Below are 17503 nucleotides of genomic sequence, written 5' to 3'. Positions count from 1 at the left end.
TTTGCCCAAGGTCACACGGGCAAGATATGTCTGTACTAAGTGTATAACTCCACTGTGAGAAAGTTCTGACAATCCAGATATGCCCTCCTCTGGATCCCCAGAACCCTATTAACTCTGTGGGGAAGGTTCTTGGGAGTAGACCACGGTTCATTTACTACAAGTATAGGCTACCGATGTCTGGGGTGGATCATTGCGGCGAACAAGCCGTCAGAGGAAAATGCTTCTCCTCCAGCGGGGACCAATCTCAGTGGCTGCAGTTATCCCTGGGGAGGGCAAGTTGACCCCTCCCCTGAGCCGTCCCCCTCTGCTCTCAGCTGTGTGTATGTGGGAGATCCTCAGCTTTGGGAAGCAGCCTTTCTTCTGGCTTGAAAACAAGGATGTCATCGGGGTGCTGGAGAAAGGGGACAGGCTGCCTAAGCCCGACCTCTGTCCACCTGTCCTTTACACACTCATGACCCGCTGCTGGGACTATGACCCCAGCGACCGGCCGCGCTTCACGGAGCTCGTGTGCAGTCTCAGGTGAGCGTTATTGTGGGGAGCTATGGGTGGAGGGTGAGGCTTTCTGCCCTTCAGCATTAGATGTGGCTGGCTGTAGTCTCTAGCCCTGTGCAGTGGGTGTCCCTGTTCCCCTTGTCAGCCAGGAGAGTTCAGGTTAAAGCCGGTGACTTGACCCCCTAGTGGTGACAGGTAGAATGGAACTCCCTCCTGATCACCACCGGGTTGGTGCCCTCTCTTTTAATAGAAGTGCAGTGGGTACCAGAAAGTGTTGGAGGACAGAAAGTTGAGACCAAGTTCACTGCCCCGTGCAAGCTCAGAGATGAGGGCAGCGTGGAGAAGCCTTGCTCACTCAGATCCCTCATGGAGCAGACTGCTCGTGACCATGACCGTTCTTGCTCTCCTCTCCACTCGATACTCCTTCCCAGTTATGAGAGAGAGAGGGGTACTTTTGACCTGATATTAAGACTGTGCCCCCAGGAGTTGCCTGCCTGTTTTGTTTGGGCATCAGCGGCCTGAGGCTTGGATCCTTCTCAGTGCCCAGCTGCTGTTTCTCCAGTGCCAGGGTGTCACTAATGGGGGGATGTTATCTAGCTTGGGGGTTCAGGGTTCCCCTCTTCTTAGAGGTTCAGGGTTCCTGCCTGCAACTCATGAGTGGCCAAACTTTTTTACGTTTCCTTTAGGGTGGGGATCAGCACACTTCCGTTAAGGACCCAGATAGTAAATATTTGGGACTTTGCAGTCTGTGAAAGTCTCTATTGCAACCACTTGTTTCTACCATTGCAGGCAGAATCACTGCTAGAGGAAGAATCTGACTGTCTCTGATAAAATTACATCTGCCTATGCCCAAACTTGGCAATACTTTTACATGTCATAATTTTTTTAAAAATTCAATCATGAAAAATATGGTGGCCATTCTTAATTTGAGACCATTCAAAAATAAGTAGGAGGGCAGGTTTAGCTTGTAGCCATCATTTGCTGACCTTTGTCATAGGGAAGCTTGATTAATGATCTTAGATAATGTAGCAAACATTGTGTGTGTTTGTGTGTGTGTATATGAGTGGGTGTGTACTGGGGTTCAAGCCCAACGTTTGTCGAATGTTATGCAAGTGTTCTACCACTGAACTACACTTCCAGCTCTAGGGATTTTATCTGAGGGTAAGAAAGTAAGCCACAGGCAAGACAAGGCAGCTCGTGCTTATAATCCCAACACTTGTAAGGTACAGACAGTAGGGTCATGAGTTCAAGAGCATTCTCAGCACAAATATTTTTTTTAAAAGTCTGATGGGAGGCTGAAGGGAGAGACTAAGAATGCCCAGGTGAGAATGAGCATTTGTTTGTGCCGTGTAGTCTCAACTACAATCTGTGAAATCATAATCTTAGAACGCCTATCTGCTCCATCCTCCCTCCATGACGCTCCTGAATAATCCTGCACCAGCTGTGGGTCCTTCCCAAGGAAGACTTAGAAAGCCAGAAGGTTCTGGGATAGAAAGTAACTGAAAGATAGAATCTGAAAAGACAGAAGCTCTGGGGTGGGAAAAGGTGGGGTCTTGCGAGCCACAGAGCGTCTGGGTCGTTATCTGTCTCCAGTAGACACTCACTCCCACTCCTTAAAAAGACTCGGAGCCTAGAAGAGCTCAGGTGCCTCCTTCAGGCACAGCATGGCGGTCTTTCCTCCAGGTTCAGAAAGGGCCCAATTAGCACTCCCCAGTCTTGTGTCAAGCTTTAAGAACCTTGCACAAAACATTAGTGAACTTTCAGAATCTTTTGATTGATAAAATACATAGTAGGCTATGGACACAGTGTGTGTGTGTGTGTGTGTGTGTGTGTGTGTGTGTGTGTGTGTAAATTTGAAGGCACGTACTACATGGTATACACTTGACAATCTGTAATACTTAGTGTTCCTTGGAGCACATGGACTTGAAAATCATGCAGTGATTCTGAGGGTCTCTGGGATGAGAAGCACATCATTAGGAGAGAAAGGCAGGACCTCATTATAGCTAAGAGGACACTGCAGCCCCAGAGTATGCTACAGAGGGAGAAAGGGAGTATCTAATACCATGGTGAATCCAGGCCCGGGTCATAAATTCAGATGGGCCATTGGAAATGTCTACAGAACTTGTTGCCAATAGCAGATGCAGGAAGGCTGAAGGTGGGAAAGGTCGCTCTGTGGCCAGCTTCTGCCACCTGTTTGGCTGGCTCTGTAAGGATTTCTATCCATTGTCCATTTGCATGATCCTCTCAAACCTTGGTGCAAGGGTAAACTCAAGATCAATATCCTAATCTCTCTCAGAGAGGTCTCCCAAGTCTTCTCAGTGGGGAACATGTAGGTGGAAGTGGGATCTGGTGACTCTCATTCAAGCCTCTACTTGCTTCAATGTGTCCCCTTTGACCCTGATTCTCTCTATCTGCCCGGACTCCTTGACAGTGACATTTATCAGATGGAGAAGGACATTGCCATAGAGCAGGAAAGAAATGCTCGCTATAGACCCCCCAAAATATTGGAGCCCACTGCCTTTCAAGAACCCCCACCCAAGGTAAGTCAAGCCTGGGCCTCGTTAGTCCTGCATCCACAGCAGAACCAGGTCCCTTTGTGGCCCAACTGCCCTTTTCTAGCACAAGAAGCTGGCTTTTCTACACTCCTCTTTCAGCTCTGGACCCAACCACCAACCATCCACAGGTGTCCCAGCAAGAGAAATCTGGGTAGAGCACACAGCCCATGGGGAAGCCAAATCAAGAGCTGTCCTTTAGAGTTCCCTGTGGAAGCCTGTGTGCTTCTGGGGATGGCAGATCAAGAGCCCGTTATAACAAGGAAGGGAGCCATAAGCTCCTGAGATGCAGGCTCTATGTCCATGCCTGTAGTGATAGCCTGGGACTCAGGATCCAGGACCCTACTACCCCACCATCAGATGCTTGGATTTCCAGAAACCAATCCTGTATTATCTAGAGCTGACAAAGCAGAATGCCACAGGCAGAATGATTTGAACAACACACATCCATCCCTCCCAATATCAGGAACTTGGAAGTCCACAGCCTTAGTCTCTGGGGAGGGTCTGTGGTTGCTCTTTTCCTCATCACTGTGGTGAGGCACCCCATGTCAATAGTCTAATGAAGGAAGGGGTTATTTGGACTTTACATTTGAGATTAGAGTCCATCATAGTAGGGAAGGCATGACAGTCCAAGGTCACATGACAGTTGCTGTCAGGAAGCAGAGAGCTGAATGCTACTTCTGAGGTAACTTTGCCTTTTTATGTGGTCCAAGATCCCAGTCCACAAAAATGATGATCTTCTCTCAGTTAATTTAATATAAAACTCCCCTCAAAGACATACCCAGAGTTTATCTTTTTGGGGATTCTAGACCTGTCAAACTGACGATCAATATTAATTATTGATCACGGCGTGATCAATTATTGGTCACGGCGTTCCTTCCTAGCTCTCAGATGGTCTTCTTGCCATAACCTCACTTGTTAGGGAAGATGAGAGAAAATGAGGACTCTCTTATCTTAGTCTCTAGTACACGAATCCCATCATGGGCTGACCTCACCCAAACCTACTCCTCCCTCAAAGACAGCACCTTATAACACTGTCACACTGGGAGGTAAGATCCAGTATACAAACAGGCACAGTTGGGAATGGACACAAAGGATGAATCCATAACAACACCCAGTCTGGTTCAAGGCCCTTTCTCATAGTCTTGCATGTGCTGTCCTCTTTCCTGCCTACCACTAGCCAAGTAACTAATGCTCAATGTATGGCTGCAAAGTGAATCCAAGGGTAGAGTTCTCTTCTCCTCTTTCTGAAGTAAACAAAGAGAGCTGCCTCTGACCCGATGGTTGCTTTGGTGTATTCTTTTGGCTGATGGTGAGAGTCAGACTGACATCGCCCTGTGTTCTCTTTCTAGCCTAGCCGGCCCAAGTATAGACCCCCTCCGCAGACCAACCTGCTTGCTCCTAAGCTGCAGTTCCAGGTAAATGTGTAACTAGATGGTGGGGAGGTTTGCACCCCACCCTCCTCAAGGTCCTTCATAAAATCCCGTGCCTACACCTTTGGGGTGCAGCAGCAAACACCTGCTTAGGGGATGGAGATGCCTGGGTTGGCTCTCTCTTTCTTGGTAGCCAAGAGAGAATTTCAACTTCTATCAAAAGAACAGAAATTCAGTTCTTCCAGAAGTTCTGCCTGCAGCCCAGTCTAGCCATCTGCAGTGTCTGCTGCTTTCTGTGCCTGCCTGCAGCTGCCTTCCTGTGCCCCTGGCTTCCCTGACCTCTTACCCTGAACAGAGCCTTCTGAGAAGGAATGCCAGGGTGCTGGGGATGGATGGCATCCCATAAACTTGAGCGTCTCCCAAGATTCTGTGCAGAGGCTCTGGCCAGGACCTAGGTGGCCAGTGAAAAGAGAGCAGGGGCCCATCTAAGCTGTCTGCATCCATCATTTGCCAGCCTTGAATCTGCCCAAGGCTGTAGCCTGTGACTCATGTACCCCTGCCCTGTGTCACTCTCCTGCATCTGGGTGAGATAGGGCACAGCCTCCTGCCTTTCCTGTCCCTACATTCCCTAGCATAGAGTTGTGCCTCCTAACAGAGCATCCCAAGGAATAAGTATCAAATGTTAGCTCTACTGATGCTCCACACAGGAGGAGTGAGCCCCCAACCATGCTTTCCTTGTCAGGGAGATGGCCCTGGGTTAAAAACAAGCCCAGCAGAGAATGGACATGTCTTGTAGGAGGTGACAGCATGCCTTAAAAAAAAAAGATATGTGAGCTGGAGAGATGGTTCAGAGGGTAAAGGCACTGCTGCCAAACCTGATGACCTGAGTTTGGTCCCCGGAACCAACATGGTGGAAGGAGAAATCCAATGTCCAGAATTGTTCTCTGACCTCCACAATCATATGGTACACATTTGATTGCATACATGTGTGCGCGTGCGCGCACACACACACACACACACACACACACACACACACACACACACAAAGTTTTAAGAAAACATTTAAAGCAATCATTGTTAGACTGGAGAGGTGGCTTTGTGGTTAAAACACTTGCTGGGGAAGCCATGAAGGTTGGAATCTGAAGACTCAGAGTCCTCATAAATGTCAGGTGAACATGGCAGCTGTCTGTAATTCCAGTCTTAGAAGACAGAGATGCGGAATTCCCAGAGCAAATTGGAGGGTTTTGAGACAAGCTCTGAGTTTGACCAAGAGACCATGCCTCGGTGAATAAGATGGAATAGTGATTAAGGATGATTCCTAACATCAATCCAGGGCCTCCGTGCATAATTCAAATATATAAGCAATGCATATGCAAATAATATGCAAATGTACATAATTCAAACACAATAAGTTTTTAACCAAAATAATTATACCCCAGACACACAAAGAGAGGACATATTTACACACACACACACACACACACACACACACACACACACACACACATACACTTCTGGGTTTTGACTCTGTGGGTTCAACCAACCAATAATGGAAAATGTGAAAAAAAAAAGAAAAGAACAAAGCCCATAACTGCATGAAACAGGCACAGATTTTTCTTGTCGTTGTTCCCTATACACTATAGTATGCCATCCACACAGCCTTTCTATAGTACTAAATATCAGAAGTAATCTAGAGTGCTCTACAGCACATCAGAGGACATCTGTGGATATACAAATATAACACCATTATATATAAGGGATTCCATATCTATGGTACATCCTGGAACCACACATCCCTGGGATACTGAAGGTCAACCATGTGTGTGTGTGCGCAGGTGTGTGCGTGCACACGTGCGCATTCATTTATCTGCAGACTTATTCTAACCTATGTCACAACTGTGAAACAAATCCTTTGCAAAGGGTCCTGAGGCCCCACCCCTGGTCTCAGAAGATGAGTTGGCTGTGATCATCCTCCTGTGTGAAGAGCATTGTGCAGGAGGAGTGTTTGGCAGACAGAGGCCACATTGCTCTGCCACACCTCTTCATCAGGGTCAGGAGAATAGCACATCTCATCCTTTATCCACCGCGGTAGAGCAAGTCTGCCTTCCCATGGTTCACGTTCGTCCTTTTTTGTGCTCCTGTTCGTAGCAGCTAATTGTCTACCCTCTTGCCTTGTTCCTGTGCCTTGTGCTTCTTTGCTTCTCATGAATAGGTCCCTGAGGGTCTGTGTGCCAGCTCTCCTACACTTACCAGCCCTATGGAGTACCCATCTCCTGTTAACTCGCTGCACACCCCACCTCTCCACCGGCACAATGTCTTCAAGCGCCACAGCATGCGGGTAAGAAGGACTCTGCATGCTGGGTGTCGGTCTCACCAAGGAGGCTGCTGGAGGGAGGTGGCTTGGGAAGCGCTCTGTGTTTTCATGTGCCAGGCAGACTCCTGAGGGCTTCTGTGGCCCCCTTCCCTTTGCAAACACATCAGCCGGACAGGACCTGCTCTTGCCCATACTGGTGCTGCAGCCAATGATGGCAGACTGTCTCTCTTTCCTGAGTCCCCAGGAATCAGGTATTCCAGGCAGTGGGCAGAGCATAGCAGGGCCTGGGGCTGCTGTGGAATAAAGGATCCTGGAAGTTGCACCCTGGGCTGCATTCCTGACTGATTGCTTTGGTTGCAAAATCTATCCCTGGAGGAAAGACTTCCTCCTCATGGTGGCTTTCCCTGCTGCTTCTGTGAATGGTACTTCTGGGTGTGAAGGGTAGAAGCTGGTGTGGATATAGGCTCACTGCTGAGGACCTGAAGGCTTCATGGACCAGATGGTCTGGTCTTCTGTGCAGAGCATCTTTGCCTGCGAGCGGATGTCCACCCCCACCAGCCATCTCCCTTGTGGGTCAGTTGCTGTGAGCGCCTGATATATTTTACTAAGTTATGAAACAGACTGAAACACTTACCATTTTAGCTTTTGCTCTATATGTATGTACATTTCCGACTCAGGAGACATAACTCTAAAGCTTTGTGTGGAAAAAATATGTATTTTTACAATACCTTTTGAGAAACAAAGGCGATTATGTTGATATGCTCCTGGGCTGTTATTCTTAACTTAGTGAAAATTTGAAATGGGCATAATTTAGAATTCCAGGCAGTAAGATCTGTTATGAAATCAAAGTCCCCCAAACTCACTCTATTTTTCTCTCTTACATTAAGTTAACCAATTTTTGACTTCATATGTGCTTAACCATAATTAACCCGCAGTTTTAAGAATGTGCTATAATTTAGGCAATGTTCACTGCACCCCCCTCCACCCTGGACCCTTTATTCATAGTTAATTAAGTTTTGGAGAGCTTTGTTTAAAATGGCATTCTTTTGGAAAGAGGCTATTTAGTGCCTGCGAGGGGCAGCGCCGCCTTTGTCTGAACTGTGATTTCGCTGCCAGGACTTTGTTCAGTTCCATAAAGGCAGCCTGTGCAGGCCTTTTGTGGCAGGGGATTAGAAGTGGTTGTCATATGGGAACTCTGCCTGAAAGAGCATAATGAAAATTTCTTTCAATAAGTTAAAGAAAAGACGTTAAAAGTATAAACGCCATTTTATGGTATGGATGAGAATGCATCTTTCTAGCGGCTTGCTGACAAGAGATGACAGGTTTCCCATGGATCTCCCAGAAGCATCTAACAAAGATTCAGAGATGGAAAAAAATGATTTCCCCTATAGCATGGCTCATCTGGGAGTCTGTGGCGCCTCCTCACTCGGGGATGACAGTAGCCATCTCCTTCACTGAGGATATTGCAATTCAATAATGAAGTTCAGAAGGGGGGGTACCAGCATGCTGTCCTGGGTGCTGAAGGAAGAACCGGGAGGCTTTGCCTTCCAGGCCCAGGTGCAAACTCACCTGTATCGCTCCTGGGGAAGCTTTGGACAGGGAAAAACTGGAATGCAGGGGATGGACAAAGAAACGGCAAGACCGTGGAAAAAAGCTATGAGGGGGGAGCACTGTTTTGCTAGAACAAGGGAGGTTTTGTGTGGAGGTGTAAACGAGGCAGGAAGGATGAGGCATAAGCAAATTACAGAGAAGAACTCGTGAACACTATTCTGTAGCCCAAGTTCCCGGTTCCTTCCAAGAAGTGTAGGTGTGTGTCGCCTAGGAAGAGTACCCAGAATGCATTTTGACCAAACTGCAGCGTAAAGAGGTTTGAGGTTGCTATTATTAGAAGTATTGGAGCTGGGGAGATGGCTCCGTGGGTAAGGCACTTGCCATGCAAGCCTGAGGACCAGAGTTGGGAGCCTTAAACTCACCTAAATGCTGGGTGGATGTGGCGGCCCACCTGTCATTCTGGCTCTAAGAACACAGAGTATCCCAGAAACTAGCCCATCTCAGTGAGCTCTCGGTTCAAGAGAGAAAGAGAGAGAGAGAGAGAGAGAGAGAGAGAGAGAGAGAGAGACCATGACTCAAGGATATGAAGAACAACAGAGGAAGGTGAGCATCTCCACCTCCAGCCTCCACACACGTGTGGTCCTGTAACACATGCCTAGCATGCATACAGACATGTGTGCATATATATTCACACAGATTAAGGATAAAGCAAACATGTTCTCCATTTACCCTATATTAGGTCATTATAAGGCATCAGAACAAGCTTTTCTGCATGTGTTTGTTAAAACCTTTGCCAAGGTCAAGTCTGGGGCATACAGCACATATACCCAATGGGAATCTCTTAAGACCTGTAAGATTATACGTAGATTTGAACTCCAGTAACTCACCCTATCAGCATTTAATCTCATTCAGTCTATGTCTCTAATCCTGTATTTAGAACTTTTAACACTTAAGCCCCACTATTTATTAAAAACCCGAGGTAGCTATAGACCGTAACAGTCACCCACATTGGGTTTAGCTGGAGACATTTTTAACTTTAAAATGTTTACTTTTACTAGGCAGTGGTGGTGCATATCTTTGATCCCAGCACTCAGGAGGCAGAGGCAGGTGGATCTCTGTGAGTTTGAGGTCAGCCTGGTCTACAGAGTGAGTTCCAGGACAGCCAGGGATACACAGAGAAATCGTGTCTCAAAAACAAAACAAAAAGTGTTTACCTTCATTTGAGTCTGTTTTCTTTTCCTATAACAAAATACCTGAGGGTGGCACGTCACACAATTTATTTATTTAGCTCAGTTTTGGTGTGCTAAGAACATGGGCAGGCACCCAAAGGGCTCCGCTGAGGGCTTCCTGACCACGTTATATCATGGTAGACAGCACCATGTTAGGGACATAAATTCAGTGTTCTGTCTATTACTTATTTAACCCTGTGAGAACAGGAACATAGCGGTTTTTAAAAGTTCTGTTCTCCCAGCGTCCAGCTCTATGGCTGCCACATAGCTGCTTGACAGACAGCCGCTGAGTGGACTGATGAGTGATCCTCAGCTTTCCTAATGTTGTGACCCTTTAATCCAGTTTAATAGAGTCATGTTGTGCTGACCCCCCAACCATAAAATATTTCATTACTACTTCTTAACTGTAATTTTTCTACTGTTATGAAGCATAAAGTAGGTATCTATGTTATCCAATGGTCTTAGGTGACCCCTGTGAAAGGCTGATTTGATTCCCCCTCCCCCGCCCAGAGGGGTCAAGACCCACAGGTTGAGAACTGCTGACTTAGATGACTGTTATAAGAAATCAACACCGGTCATTGAATCTGTCTGAGTGATGGGCAGCATACCCCAGCATGGCTATTTGAAGCTGGACTGTAACAATCAGACCTATTTTATGGGGCTTAGTGGAGAACGCTTCAGAGGCCTGGTAGACGTGTGGCTTGTTTAAGTATATATGATTTTTTTTACTTAGCATTTTCTTTAAGTGACCTATAAACTGGCTACTTCAAAGGGAAGGGGCTGTGTTGATTCACCATAGTAGGATACCTGAGCCTGGGTGATTTATATAGAACAGAAGCTTATTGCTTCCAGTTTTGGGGACTGGGAAGTTCAAGATCAAGGACCACATCTATTGAGGGCCTTCCTGCTGTTTTCAAACATGGCAGAAGACAGCACATGGTAAGAGAAAGAGAGAGTACGTGGAGTGGAGCGAGGGGCAAACTCACCCTTCTGTCAGGAGCCCCTCCTGAGGTAACTAATTCGTTCATGTGTTAATAGCATTAACTTGTTCATGAAGTCAGCGCCTCGGTGATCTTTAAGTCACCCCACCTCTCAACAATGTTGCACTGGAAATCAAGTTCCTGATACGTGAACCTTAGGGGGCCACATCCAAGCATGGCAGGAACCTCGGTGTTCATGTCACAAAAGATCCCTGTCACTGGTATGAAGTTTTATAATGCAGAGGACACACAGCCTTCTTCCTCCAGTAGACACAAGAGGCCAAGGTGCTCATTCACAGTAGATAAAATACAAAATAGTTCATAGGAACGGAGAAAATAGTTACGCAAGTGCACCCTGAAAAGATTGCGAGAAAGTAGGAAACATCAACACCCACATAGGGTGATAAAACCAAGAGTAAGTCCAAAGCCCCACAGGTTAGCGAAGATGGGGTTAGGACTAGCGAGGAGGAAGAAGCTGGCATCTTGTGTCTGTGGAGTCACGCCTCTGGAGGGTCCATCATCCACCTTCTCTCTTAGCTCATTCCTTTCTTTTAAACTCTGGTCGTACCATTCAAGCTGTTACCTTACCCGAGAATGCATGACTGATGGGCACAAGCAGTCCTGTATACCTGGAGCTCATGGCGGCCCCACTGTAGGTAGAAGTTTCCAGACCTGCCATCATAGCACTTAGGGGGAAACAAATTCCAAACGTTTTTGGAGCTGGCTTTGTTTTTCTGCGTCGATTAAATGTCAGTAGCCACCACAAATGCCAGCCAAGAAAAGGGGTGGATGGTTGAAAATAAAATGAGCAGATCATGTGACAGTCTGAACCCACTGCTCTGGGATCTGGCATCCTGTGGCAGCCAGGCGTGTGGATGAGGCTGAGACCCGAGCAAAACTGTCTGCATTCACATCTGTGGTTGTGGCGTAAGGGAGAGACAAGGGAAGAGCAGCAGGCAATGCCGAGGTTTGGCTCCCCGAGGCCCTTCAGCAGATCCTCCCTGGTCCAGGCCCAAGGACGGGGCTCATTGCAGCTGTTGTCCTCACAGGAGGAGGACTTCATCCGGCCCAGTAGCCGAGAAGAGGCCCAGCAGCTCTGGGAGGCAGAGAAGGTCAAGATGCGGCAGGTTCTAGACCGCCAGCAGAAGCAGATGGTGGAAGATTCCCAGTGGCTGAGGCGGGAGGAGAGATGCTTGGTGAGTGGCTCCCCTCTTTCCCTACCCAGGCCGAGGGATGCTCCCCAAAGCGTTCTCCATACTTTCTACTCTGGAACCTAAGTCCTCTGCTTTGGTCTTCTCTGCAGGACCCTATGGTTTATATGAATGACAAGTCCCCATTGGTAAGTTACCAGAAAAGGCCTCTCAGAGTCACAGCCTGCAAAAGCCTTATCCACCCAGGACCCCTTTTCCAGATCCCTGGGTCTGCCTGTCTCTGCCCCTTAGGTTGATCCCATGCCTCTCTTCACCTGGGACCTCCAGAAAGGTTACTTGGGGTCAGGAGCTCTCGGGTCCCCCACTCACGGCTGTCATGGCTAAACTGGAAGGGGGATGTGATGATGGGAATAAGATGCTCCCTGTGGCACGGTAGTGACTCCCTTCTCTCTTCCTTTCCTTACAGACCCCTGAGAAGGAGGCTGGCTACAGTGAGTGCTTCCCTGGGGGTCAGTTTCCGCCTGGGGTGTGTTGGGGGTTTGGCCTTGGCCTTGCTCACTGTCCTGCAAAGAGTAGTCTTTAATTTTTAAGAAGAAAAAGTCACCATTTACCTTGTTTTATTTTGACTGTGTGGAGTCTCTTGGAGTTTTGAAGAAGCCTCCCCTTCAGCTCAACCCAGCCCCTCACTCTCTATCCACCTCTGCCTTTTCTAGTTGGCAGCTCCTTTGGTCCCCCTTTCTTTTCTCCTCCCATTTTCATTTCTTAACTGAGCCTGAAACGCCCTCCCCATTTCTGTTTTCCACTCACCCTATGGGGAGCCCTTCATTAGGTCTAGACTTAACTTCCCAGACCCTAGTCTTCTCCAGGTCAGAGGGATGGAAGATTCAGAGTCACTAAGACCTCTCCAGAAGCTTCTACTAAAGCTGCTGCTGCTGCTGCTGCTGCTGCTGCTGCTGCTGCTGCTGCTGCTGCTGCTGCTGCTGCTGCTGCTGGTGGTGGTGGTGACAATAGTCACAAAGAACTTAGCACAGCCCGAAGTCACTCACAAATGTTAACCCGCTTTGTATTCTATCAGCACTATGGGGCTGGTACAGTCTCTCTTTCTGTCACAGATGAATCAGAGACTTGTGACCACGAAGCCGCCTGTTTAATACCACCCAACTACTTACTAATTAACTCAGCTTGGATTTGAGACCAGACGTTCTGGGTTCAAAGGTCCTTTCTGAGCCAACGAGCTTCTTTTCCAGAAGAAAATTAAGACTGGGGTGGGGTGGGGTATAAGCCCCTGTATGATGGTTAGATCAGAAGCAAGGTTACTGGCTGGCATCTTGGCTCCCTGTCACAACAGTTCCCCCAGGTTGTATGCGCCATTGCTCATCGGAGCAGAGTCAACAGTACGACACACCATTACGCAGTCTGAAAATCAACCCTCTTCCCTGAGCTGCCACTGCGCCAGGGTGGACCACACAGTCTGCAGACTGTGGGCTTCTTGCCCATCTTAGAGGGAGCACATCAAGCTTTGGAGTCTTCCACACTTGCTGCATTCGTTATCTCCTGCCTTGACCTTTTCTTTCTATGCCATAGACAGATCTTATCCCCGGCTACTGGGAAGTCAGGAAGCCCTGGGATGCTGTTTCCTTGGTCATCTTCCTGGAGTTTGGGTTTTATACTCTTGGGATCTGCTGGTGGTAGAGAAGGGCAGTTGGTTTGATTATAAGAAAGTAGAAAAAGAAAGACGAGGTACTAAGAGACCTTCACCTACTCCCTGTCCTTCTTTTTGTAGTGGAGTTCACAGGGCCCCCACAGAAGCCACCACGGCTCGGTGCACAGGTACGTATTGGGGTTACAACTACCAAAAACCATAGACCTGAAACGTCCAGAGGCCCTTGGAGATAATCCAGTCCAGTATCATTGCTGCAGAGATAAGTCCCAGAGAGCAGATGCACCTTGCCTAAGGCCTCATAGCTAATTCATGACAAATGAGAAAAGGGACCAGTTTTTTAGCTCCTGGTCTCTTCCCTGGCCAGGGAAAAGGTCTCATTGGTCCAGTCTGTTCTCAGGAGTATCAGGGCTTCTTCTCTTCCTGAGCTCTCCCCCAGATTCCAGCATCCTATTATCCACTGGAAAAATCGTCTGAGAAATGTTAAGACAGTGTGGACCCAAAGACCAGACGATGTTTAGACAGAGCTGGTGTGACTGCGTGTTTTATTAACACACCAATATTTTATTTGGCTCGTCCAATTGAAGAACGATGATCCCAGGGGCAAAAAGGGGGGCTCTACCCCAGGGACAGAGGGCTGTTGCAAAGCAGGGGTCTTTACACGGGTTGATATCTGTACATTCTCAGGAATGAATTATAGTGATAGGGGACCCTTCTGGCTCCCCATGGGCCGCTGGCCAACCGCCCCTCCCTTTCAGTCCATTCAGCCCACAGCCAACCTGGACAGGACCGACGACGCCGTGTACCACAATGTCATGACACTGGTGGAGGCCGTGCTGGACCTCAAGAACAGGCTCAGCCAGCTGCCCCCTGAGGACTATGTGCTGGTGGTCAAGGTGACCGATAGGGTGGGGGCGGGTCAGGGAGGTAGGGCTGCCCACCCCAGCCCTGGAAGGAAAACTATGCCCCACCCATTAGCTAGTCCCACAGACCCCAGAGGAACAAGGGAAACCATAGTGAGTCCAGTCCCAGGGGGAGAAGCGTTTTCAAAAGGCAAGTGGACAGCTGCCCGGCTCTTGCTCTCTTAGAATGTGGGACTGAACCTGAGGAAACTCATCGGTAGTGTGGACGATCTCTTGCCCTCTTTGCCATCATCTTCTAGAACAGAGGTGAGTGTCCTGGTTTCCAGCCATGCCTCCTGTGCCGCCTCCTGTCCCTGGCCATAATTCCTTCCAGAGGCTTACTGTGGCCCCCTGGGAAGCCTCGATTCTCCCAACAGTTGCCTCTGCAGAACATCAGAGGGATTAGCACCAGAGAAGTGAACCTGCTCTGGTTCCCAGTGAGAACCCCAGTATAGGTCTCCAGTAGTCGTAGTGGGTAGATGTATGGAGGAGCACTCCTTCCTCCCTCCTCCGCCACCATCCCTTACCTAGCAAGCCTCTGCACTTAGGTTAAGGCAGATATGTCATAGATAGCAAATTACTGCTAAAGTCAAGGGCAAGAAGCCCTGGTTCTCTGATGGAAAAGATGCCTGTGGCAGGCAGAGTAATGTCCCAAAAACTGGGGACCCACGTGCAGAGTATCTGACATGGCAAAAGGAACTTTACTGAGCTGGTAAAATTAAGGGTTCTGGGAAGGAGAGGATATGATGGAGTATCCAGGGGGAGGGAGTCAGAGTCAGAGTTGAGGGAATGGGAGGGCAGCAGCTGAAGTCAGAGGGATGCGTGTGCTGGAGAGGGGCCACGGCTAAGGAAGGTGTAACCTTGGAGCTGCAAAAAGCAAGGAAGTCTCTCCTGGACTCTCTAACAGGAGCGTAGCTCTGTTGATGACCCGCCACGGGACCCATGTCAGGATTCTGACCTCCAGGACTGTTCGAGAATGAACATGCAAAGTTTTCACAGCCGTCTTCCTGTAGCCATGGGAACCGGATCAGTTCCATGTCTAGACAAATGCAGGGCATAGGTGCCTTGACTTCTAGCGGTCATCTCTGTGGCCCATCCTATCCTGTGGTCTCTACTGCCTGTGGTTGCTTAAGGCTAACCTGAACAAGGGCTGGCTATCCTCTGGGTGGCAACAGTGACCTACTAAGGCGTCCCAGCAGGGCAGGTGCTACCAGAGGACTGAGATGGCTCCTGAGAGCCAGTGCAGGTCTGCTGGGAGGGTTTGCCATGACCAATGTATTCACTCATTCATTTCATGAGAGAGATAGCTTTAGTGCTGTGTATTCGTCATGCTAAGCACGAGCGATGCAATGGTTAAGTAAATAAACATGGGATCTGGTCTCTCACATTGACAACAGACAGTCAAAGCATAGTGTGTAGGTTACTTTTCTCATTGCCATGGCAAAATACTCCAGGAAAAGGCCCAGAGAAAGGAAAGGTTTATCTGGCTCATCGTGGTAGAGAAGGTCCGGTGAGTGCAGTGTGAGGTGGCTGCTCACATCACAGCTAAGTCGGGAAGGCAGAATGGTAAATGCTGGTGCTCAACTCACTTTCTCCAGTTTATTCATTTCCAGACCTCAGCCCATGGTATGGCGCCATCACATTGGGGGGGGGGCTCTTCCCTATCTGGGGTGGCTCTTACTTCTATCTAGAAAATCCCTCACCAATGCACCCCGTGGTTTGCTTCCATGGTCACTCTAAATGCCATCAGTTTGATAATCAAGATTATCCATCCAAGTAGGTGAATGTATTTGACTTCTGCCCAGCATGCAGGGATTGCCACCGTGATAGAGGGCACTACCCTGTTCAGTCCAGGCATGGCTGGTGCACGGTTAGCTTGGGTCTGGGGCGTCTGCTGCATTGATCTTTCTAGACCAACTCTAGCCTGTGCAGAGAGGTGAATTCAGTCCAGGTTGGGGAGTAACTGGCTCCCAGGGAGCTTCTGATGCCTTAGCCTTTCCAACCCATCCCTCATTCAACCTCTCCTGTCTGCTTGCCTGCCAGATCGAGGGGACCCAGAAGCTGCTCAACAAAGACCTGGCAGAGCTCATCAACAAGATGAGGTTGGCTCAGCAGAACGCTGTGACATCCCTGAGCGAGGACTGTAAGCGCCAGATGCTCACAGCTTCCCACACCCTGGCTGTGGATGCCAAGAACTTGCTGGATGCCGTGGACCAAGCCAAGGTTCTGGCCAACCTGGCCCATCCACCTGCGGAGTGATGGAGAGAGGGGCTGCCTGCCTGCACCTTCTGCCCCAACCTGTCATGGTGTACCTTCCCCGCCTTGCCTTTGGTCCTCTAGGGAAGGCTGAGAAGAGTCCTCCCCTCACCACTTTGCACGAGTCCCCCTTCCCCCACCCACCCTAGACTGTGCTACTCCGGCTGCACCTGGACAGAGAAGACTCTGGGCACAGACACAGGGTGGGGTGACATAGTTCATAGGGGTACTACTGCCAGACACTCCCTTCTACCCCAGCCTGGGTGCTGGCGTCCCATTGGGGTCACAGTTGTACCCCTACCAGCCATAATGGCTTTCTGCATGGACATTTGAGAGCCAGAATTCCTCTTCCTCTTTATCCCTCAGTGGACCCCTGATGCAGAGGGGACAAAGAGGGGCTTTGTTGTAGAGAGGCTGGTGTGATGAGGGCTGGTCCTGCCTCTCTTGTACAGTGTACATTGGAATTTATTTAATGTGAGTTTGGCCTGGACGGACAGCCATGGGCCTTAGTCCAGGAACAAACCATTCTGGCCGCAGGGCTCTGTGTTTTTATCAAACCCAGCGCCTCAGGGAAGAAGCAGAGAGTCGGAGGTCAGAACGGGACTTTGAGCCCTTCCTGCTTTCCTCTTCTCCCTCTTTTCTTCTCCCCTCTTTTCTTACTCCCCTTTTTCTCTCATCCCTTTTCACCTCTGCTCCTTTCCTTCCTCGTACGTTTGTGGAGAACATTCATTTACCTCCCTTCTTTTTGATCTGTGGTTGAATTAAAATTATTGCCATTTGCTTTGTGGTTAGCTTGACTGTGTCGTTTATTGGATCTGCTCTTCGTAGGAGGGAGCTGACCTGGAACCACAGCCCATGAGAAGTGGGTGGTGGCCTCCTGCCCTTTGCTCCACGTAGGCTGTCGTGGCACCTCATCCAAAAGGAAGCTTTCCAGGAAGACACCGTGTCGGTCCCTCTGTGGGACACTTCTCCCCTGACTGTCCCCACACCACCTAGACACTGGAGGGGACTAGATGATGCCAGGGACAGCTGAGGTGACAGGA

The 17503-nt window shown here is 49.0% G+C and overlaps 1 protein-coding gene across 6 annotated transcripts in view; it reads left to right on the top strand.

Annotated features, from left to right (window-relative positions):
* The window catches only part of Ptk2b (protein tyrosine kinase 2 beta), a 126844-nt gene extending 109593 nt beyond the window's left edge, over window positions 1-17251 (top strand). For 3 of the 6 annotated variants that reach the window (XM_048421732.3, XM_048421733.3, XM_048421734.3), the window contains exons 21-31: window positions 315-519; window positions 2924-3032; window positions 4397-4462; window positions 6630-6755; window positions 11541-11687; window positions 11795-11830; window positions 12109-12151; window positions 13426-13472; window positions 14061-14198; window positions 14391-14471; window positions 16248-17251. In XM_048421732.3, coding sequence (XP_048277689.2) covers window positions 315-519; window positions 2924-3032; window positions 4397-4462; window positions 6630-6755; window positions 11541-11687; window positions 11795-11830; window positions 12109-12151; window positions 13426-13472; window positions 14061-14198; window positions 14391-14471; window positions 16248-16463 — 1214 coding nt within the window. In that variant the 3' untranslated portion in view covers window positions 16464-17251. The remainder of the gene's footprint in view (window positions 1-314; window positions 520-2923; window positions 3033-4396; window positions 4463-6629; window positions 6756-11540; window positions 11688-11794; window positions 11831-12108; window positions 12152-13425; window positions 13473-14060; window positions 14199-14390; window positions 14472-16247) is intronic. The other 3 variants (XM_048421735.3, XM_048421737.3, XM_048421736.3) reach the window with 3 other exon arrangements.
* Window positions 17252-17503: the final 252 nt, after the last annotated feature.

This window comes from Myodes glareolus, chromosome 12 (genome assembly GCF_982192425.1).
Source record: "Myodes glareolus chromosome 12, mMyoGla1.1, whole genome shotgun sequence".
Lineage (NCBI taxonomy): Eukaryota > Metazoa > Chordata > Mammalia > Rodentia > Cricetidae > Myodes > Myodes glareolus.
Note: the sequence above shows the minus strand (reverse complement) of the source record. Positions and strands in the feature narration are given on the sequence as shown.